We start from the raw sequence: 7,944 nt of genomic DNA, 5'->3' as shown, positions 1-7,944 counted from the left end.
GAAGTTCTGACATAAACTGCCGACAAACAGTTAGCAGTGAACGTCCAGGACGTCGAGAACTTGATGCCTTATAAAGTAGGCAAGCGTGGTTAAGGCTCTCAGGAGGTATCCGCAGTACATGGCCTAGCCAACCGTATCGCCTCTGCTTGACGACAGTTGTTGTCACCGGAGTTTGCTGCGTTCGTTCTCTAATTGTTTCATTCCTCACAAAGTCAAAGCATCGCACACCCAAGATTTTTCTGAGACACTTATTATCAGAACAGTTTTAATTAAAATCATTTTTAATATTTTTTTAATGCGTTTTCAAAATACTTTACCGTACAATAAAACGCTGTAATTTTTACCGCGTTTTAGAAGACATTTTTTAAATCCAGCTTCCTGTAGTCCTAAACAAAAGTTAAGTATAAATTCCTCATCATTATTATCTAATATTTATTTTTAAAATCATGGTGACCCTTATATAAGAATCATAATTCATTTGACGCTGGATTTTAGTCTGTTTTAAAATTTTAACCAAGGAAGTCGTTTCAGCTCACGAAAGAAAATATTAAATACAGAATACTCCTATTTTTGAAAAAAGTGAATCGTTATGTTAGTAAAGTTGGTAAATGTTTTGAATATAAAATAAAAAAAAATTGTCTTCTACATGGACTATATTTAAATCTGTGAGTATATGAACCTTTTTATTTGATCTAAAAATATACGTAAACTCTTACTTATTATTATTACGCTTTAGGTACAATTTGTTAATTATGTATAGTTTATTTTTATTTATGTATATATATGCCCAATGGGCATTTATAAGGACATATTTATACATGGAAAATTATTATAAATGAAAGTAGAAAGACACAATGGTAAATAGTAGACTCCGTGGGAGTGGAAGCGGGAGAGAGGTGTTTATAATTGAATTTGCTTCAGTGATCGTTTGAAAGAAGGCAACTTGTTATCAAAGAAATCAAGACTGGTATGTTTGTTGGCAGACCTAACAATCCTGGGCATAGGGGAATGAAAACCATAGTTAGTTCTATGGTTATCGGTATGAAAGAGTAAGTTTTGTCTGAGGTTTCTAGTTGGGATATTTAATTTTATTGAGCTCAGTAGTTCAGGCGCGTCAAAGAGTGAGTTGAGGATTTTAAATAGGACTAGAAGGTCGGATTCGGAAGAGAAGATATATTTAAGATAGTTTATATTTAAGGTAGTAGTATATTAATAAATGAATACCTTTTAGAGCAAAAGTTTAAAATTTACTGGTTTTTTTTAATTCCTCGGGTAAGGCGTTGTTAAGCCTTTGATTTATAAATCTTGTTTAGCCTTGTTTTTGAACATTGTAAATTGCGTTCCATGCACACCACATAAGAGAGTAGTTGCCTCTCAGTAATCTGGTAGCCTTAGCATCTTTGTTCTGAAAGAAGGTTCATTTCATTTCAGTTTTTTTTTTTTTCACATTATAAAACAATAATAAAATAATGTGATCTCAATGGGCTTACCCGTGCCGAGGACACTTAACAGTATACTTTTTTATATTTTTTTGCATGTGAGAATTTACAAATATACAAGGTCGGCCTCGTGGTGTAATGGTCAGCGCGTCTGCCTACCATGCAAGAGGTCTCGGGTTCGATTCCCGACATGGTGGATATGAAATATTTATTTAAAAGGGTGTTATCACACTAGAATCGGGTTGTGGTACTGTGGCTAGTGTCTCGGACTCACGGACCAAAGGTCTGTGGTTCGAATCCCACTCTACCCCAACTTGATTCCCATTTTCTAATAGTGAGTTATTTACAACTCGTTGAAAATGGCCCTCAAAATGAAATATTTGGGTAAGTCATAAGAACGCAAATATTTATTTAAAAAAATAAAAAAAAAGTCCCTGGACTGGTACCTGAAGCGTAAGACTGATCATCTCAAAAATGATCAAGATACGCTGCGATTGGTGTACCATTGCAGTGCTCTATGCACCATTAGGTGCGGAAAGGGAATTATGATGATGACGTATTAAAAGCAAACTTAGAAATCTAAATTGAAGGAGTTATTGAAATATTTGCGAAAAACTTTAAAAAGATTTGTGAAATTTGTAATTATGCTTCACCAACTCAATGGAGAACGCTAAGTTTGCGTTGTCAAGTAGTATAATTGAAATCTGTTTAAGCAAGATTTAGAGACGGTTTTGAATTACGCTATTATTTAGGTAGGTAGGCCTTTATGTATAGTTTATTTTGGCATCAATAACTTATTTTCCGTTATTGGTGGAGATTTCTAAGTTTTCTTCAAATACCCTCAATATCTTCTATGTCAGTTGAACGACTTGTCGAAATGTTCAGAAGAGACAGAAAACCCGAGATTCCGTTAAAAAAGTGTAAATTTTATAATTATAAAGCAGATTATTTTTACAAATTGCAACAGAGATGGAGAAAATTTTAGAGAAGGGAATATGGAAGTCTAGGCATTTACAGCACTGCAGAAATTAGAGCAGTTGACGGCAGGTCATAAGCATTGTAAATGCCTAGACTTCCATATTTCCTTCTCTAAAATGATAACCATTTTTTTTTTTTGTTTTTTTACAATAAATATAAATGATAAAACAGAGTATTAAAAAAATAAAGCATAATTACAAAGCAATGAAATACATATTAATAGTAAAAATGGTAAACAAAAAATCTCACAAAGGCATGGTCTGTTCGTGGGTATACCAGAAAATTTTAATGTTTTCATCTTTTCATCTTGGATAATTTCATCATTTTCCTAAGGCGAGCTAGGGGGGTAGCCACAGTTATTGTTTGAAACAGCTCAATTATATCCTTTTTAAATTTGTTGCAACACAGAGGAAAAACATTTTTGAGAAGGAAGTATGGGAGTCTAGGCATTTACAGGGCTTATGACCCGTCGTTAACTGGTTTAAGAGGCCACTTTACACACTGTGTAACATTCACCATTCTGTCTATAGGTGAATTGGTTCAGCCGGATGAATCTCACCGACATGATAAAGGTTTCAGCTCTTTTACTTCACAAAAGTTAGCAGATGGAAGAGTTGAGGAAATGTGGATGTTCAAACATAGGCAGAACAGTGAATGATACACAGTGTGTAAAGTGGCCACTTAAACCAGCTAATGACAGGTCATAAGCCCTGTAAATACCTAGACTCCGATATTCCCTTCTCAAAAATGTTTTTCCTCTCTGTCGCAACAAATTTAAATATGAACAACTCTCTAGGGAGAAAATCCAGCCAGTCTGCAAGCATTTGGACATGCTCAAAACATTGTTCAATTATATCCTGACTACTTTTTCTTTCTTTAAAGTACCAGTGCTAAAACGGCTGAAGCTTTTTCCAAAGAATAACTGTTTTAAAAAAGCAGTAATTTTTTTTTTAAACGTTTTTTGCTGTTTCGGAAGAATAACTTGTATTCTTTTTTTTTAAGGAAAATTAATTAACAAGGACAGCAATATGGACGACAGGACCATAGACCAAATCTTCGCAGGATCCCTCAAATCCCTTCCTCCGGTTAGTTCCAAAATCGTCAGGATATTTACAAGCTCCACATTTACTGGTAAGTACGACGCAGTTTTTTAGTAACCATAGTTAAAAATGCGACATCAAAAAAAATGGAGACGATACCCGACTGGAACAAAAAAAAACTGTTTTGTAGAGATTTAATTTAATTTTTCATTATTTTATTTCCATTGATAACATTACATAATACACTTAGAAGGTTGCAAAACTCTTACGCATTAATACTAAATGCACTCTCGTGCAAGCATTACTACTACCCATTCTAGATTACGCTGATGTTTCCATGACTGATTTAAGCTGTTGGCAACTCGATAAACTTGAACGACTTCAGATTACATGCATAAGGTATATTTTTGGTCTTGGGAAATATGACCACATTTCTGATTATCGTTTAAAACTGAAATGACTCAAAATTAGACAGCGAAGAAACTATCTGTTCACTTCTGTTCAATGTACTTCATAGTCCTAACGCTTCTGTATAACTCCGTCAACGTTTATCAGATCATGATTTAGCGTTTCGTTCGAATTCTCAAAGTACTCTCTTAATACTCATCTACAATTTCTCTTTCTTCTCTAACTCATATAGTGTCCATGCGGTCCACTGCGGAATCATCTCCCATCCACCATCAAAGATGTTACTACAGTGTCTGATTAAATCACGTCTGAAGACTTTCCCTTCCTTAATCTCTCCTCCTTTCCTCTCTGTCTTTTTTCCTTTTTTCCATCGAGTAATAGCACTGAATTAAGATTATTTATACACAAAATACATTTATTTCTTTTTTAATATATGTATCTTTAGCATCTTTTATTTTTATTTTCTATTGAATATGTTTTGTAACTTGAATTATAAAAATTAAACTTTTATTTTATTGGTTGGTTGAAGAAATTGCCATTTGGTAATAAGCCCGCCAACGTACTATAAGTATTGTATACAAAAAGTTGAATAAATAAATATCCAATACATTACAAAATATATATAACAGATTTAAATAGAAAAAGTACAGTAGAACATATTTTAAATTAAAAATTCCCTTCCTAAGAAAAATCCCGCTGTCACGAAATATATCGACATCCGAGGCGATATGGTTGAATAACACGATTACTCTACCTACCGTCGTAACCATTGGCAGGTTGGTTCTACATTGTGGTAGATAGAAAGAACAACCTGTGTTGCCTTGTCGAAGATAATTATCAGGGACAAATAGACCTAATTTATTCAGAATATCTGAATTATGTATGTGACCACCAATCTGATGAAAAAAGTGAATACCCAAATAAATATCCCTTCTCCTAAACAATGATTGGTAGCCTAGCATTCCTAGTAAGTAATGATTTGCAATATTAGGCCCAATTAATAGTGCGTCGTTTAATACTCAAATCGGGTGAAATCTGTGATCAAATTCAGAAAAATTAGAACACCCTCTTTAAAAAAAAAAATTAACCAAAATCTAAGCGCATAAAAAAAAAGCGTGCGCATCCCACGCCTGTGGTACTGTTAGGAGTAAATTTCAACTGTCAATGCTTATTTGTTTTTGCTTGAGTAACTTAGAAATCTGATATTGATTGTTGATTGCAGAATAGTTTATTGTTAGCTATCACTAATCGTGTCGTCACAAGATGGCGCATTTTGTCAACTGTGAAACTGCCCGTTATCTTTCATGGCGATCTTGCTTAAAATCTTGTAGCCTTTTCTGCCATGTAAAACGAGCTTCAGAGAAGCTAAAAATGTATCTACACTTAGAAAATAACGCAAATATTTATTAATATAGGTCCCGCAGTGCAGAAGAGGAAACACTTATACACATAATATGTATTGATAACAATTATAAATAATAATTACTTACTAGAGCCCTTACAGGGCACTGCAGATTGAACAAACACCTTGCTAGAATGAACCTTTCCGAAACTTCTAGATGTAGGTTCTGCAAGGCGGGTGACGAAACGCCTATACACATTCTATGTGAATGTGATGCTTTACATCATAAAAGGAGCCTCATCCTTGGGGGAGGACCACTGGTTTAACCACTCTTAAGAGCTCGCCCCTACTTTAGCTCGATACTTTACGGATCTGGGCTTGGAGGTGGAGATTTACCAAAATGAGAACTCTCGCCTTCCACACAGTAGCTAGGCTCTTTATAGACCCGGGCTTGTTGTTCCCTTTCAAAGACATTCTTAAACGGACGAATTCAAATGTCCTTAGGAGATAAAAGAGTTTGTCAATTTATAAAATCAATATGTTGACTTCAACGTTGATATTTTAAATTATTTCAGATACAACGATGGAGAGAAATACCCTTATGGCCAAATGCTATCCAAGAATCAAGGACTATTGCAGAGAAAAACATGGACTTGAATTTCAGGTAAAGTTAGATTTTTTTAAAACAATTTAACCGTACTACAACAGATATGAAAAACATTTTATAAAAAGGAATATAGAAGTCCAGGCATTTACAGGGCTTATGACCTGTCTTTGGTTAGATTAAGTAGTAACATTCAACATTCTGCCTTTTTATTTATTTCTTTGTTTTATTTATTTTTTTGTTTTATATATTTTTTTTATTTAAGAAACATACAGTACAGTTACAAAGTTTAATATTTTACACAGTTAGACTTAACTCTAATGGACCAGTGAAAATTCCATATTATAAAGTAATTATATGTAAGATTATTGATTGAAGTACAAAAAAAGAACCGATGAGCTAAAACATGAAAAGTCGAATAGCAAATCAAAAAGTGTCGCAATTAAGAAATATTACTAATCTTTTTGATAGTGATAGTTATTAATGTAATTTATATAAATGGTGTAAAGTACTGTGTTTTATGTTTTATATTATGTTTTCTTGCTATTTCGGATGTATTAACTATGCATGATACGAGTAGCTCATCCAACCTCTTTCACAACACGGACTATCTCTTCGTTCTAGTAACGAGAGAACCCCTTTAATCACATTGAATCAGTCCAACATCGCTTGCTTCGAAAAATAGCGTGGATGCTCAGACTAGAGAGAGATAATTATTCTTATGCTGAAATAGAGTCAATGTTAAATATTTCTAGTCTACAAAAACGTAGAACTAATATTGACTCCATGTATACTAAATGGTATAATCGATGTTCCATCATTACTGGGACAAGTAAAATTCAATATTCCGACTCGTAGATTGAGAAACAATGAAGTACTGTTCATCGATCAGCATAGAACAAACTAAGGCCTAAATTCTCCAATGACCCGCCTTTGTCGTATTGTTAACTCAAGACAAGATCTGGACTTTTTTGGTTTAAGTTTACAACGATTTAAACGAGCACTAAATAAATAGTCCAGATCTTGTCTCGATGTCCCTTATGTTTGTCAATGCTTCTTTCTTTTTTTAAATGTTTTAAACTATTCTTTTATTGTAATATTTAAACCTTATAAATTGTATACATGGACAATGTCCGTTAAAAATAAATAAATAAATAATACCCTGTCATCGCTCTAATTTGCTTTCCTCCTCTTTCACAGTAGTAGCCGCTCGATTGTGGAATAATCTACCCACTAATGTTAGAGACGCTCTTTCTTTATTTACATTTAATTCAAGATTGACTGTGATGTCACTATCTAAATAATTAAATTGTTCCTTTATCCTTCTTCTTTCCTTCCCACCCCCTCTCCTCTCTTCATAGTATATTGTTATTTTTTGAAATATATTTTTATTTTGTTAATCTTTGTTTTTTAATGTTTGTATAAAATTGTAAGATTCAATTTGTCCACGTATTTATAATTTTCTCAAACTGAACGGTTGCCAATATTCCCGCCCTTATATGTAATATATATTGTATATGTATAAAAAATGTCAAATAAATATTATTATTATTATTTAAATCTTAAAGTAGGGCACACATATCATACATATTGTTATGTGTGTTCTAATAATAACATTGCAAATATATTTAATTTATAAATTGTTTATCACATATGTCTTGACCATTATTTTAAATTTTGATATGTTTTTTTCTTCATAAATATTTTTTTCCATTTCGTAATACTTTTTAATTGCTTTAAATAAAATTGAATTTTGTGACTTTGCCTTTTTCCTAAATGGAAGTCTAATTTTGTTCTTTTCTCTAGTATTGTGATCGTGTTCATGCTGGTTCCGATCAATTTTTTTCCAAAATTCTGTTTTTTTATTAGAGTTTATAATTTTATGAACAAATATCATTGTATTGTAAAATATTCTTTGTTTATATGTTAATAATTTCATTTCATTTACCATCGACTTTACCCTCTTATATCTGTTTTTTTTCAAAATGATTCCAAAGGCTTTATTTTGTAATACAGTTAGTTTATCTATGTTTTCTTTGTTTGATAAAAATAAAATGCTACTACAGTAGTTAACGTGTGGTTCAATAATTGCTTTGTAAATAGTTTTGCAGGAGTCCTTATCAATAAATCTTC

The 7,944-nt window shown here is 32.6% G+C and overlaps 1 protein-coding gene across 1 annotated transcript in view; it reads left to right on the top strand.

The window, feature by feature from the left end:
* The first annotated feature begins 3,445 nt into the window (after positions 1–3,445).
* Positions 3,446–7,944, top strand: part of LOC148277374 (NACHT and WD repeat domain-containing protein 2) — a 42,576-nt gene continuing 38,077 nt past the window's right edge. Inside the window, exons 1-2 of the mRNA XM_088232954.1 lie at positions 3,446–3,548; positions 5,783–5,871. Coding sequence (XP_088089080.1) covers positions 3,446–3,548; positions 5,783–5,871 — 192 coding nt within the window. The remainder of the gene's footprint in view (positions 3,549–5,782; positions 5,872–7,944) is intronic.

This window comes from Micrasema longulum, unplaced genomic scaffold, assembly GCF_059751315.1.
Source record: "Micrasema longulum isolate JH-2025_06_02 unplaced genomic scaffold, ASM5975131v1 h1tg001042l, whole genome shotgun sequence".
In the NCBI taxonomy this organism is placed as follows: domain Eukaryota; kingdom Metazoa; phylum Arthropoda; class Insecta; order Trichoptera; family Brachycentridae; genus Micrasema; species Micrasema longulum.
The sequence above is the reverse complement of the archived record's forward strand: the minus strand, read 5'-3'. Positions and strand labels throughout refer to the sequence as shown.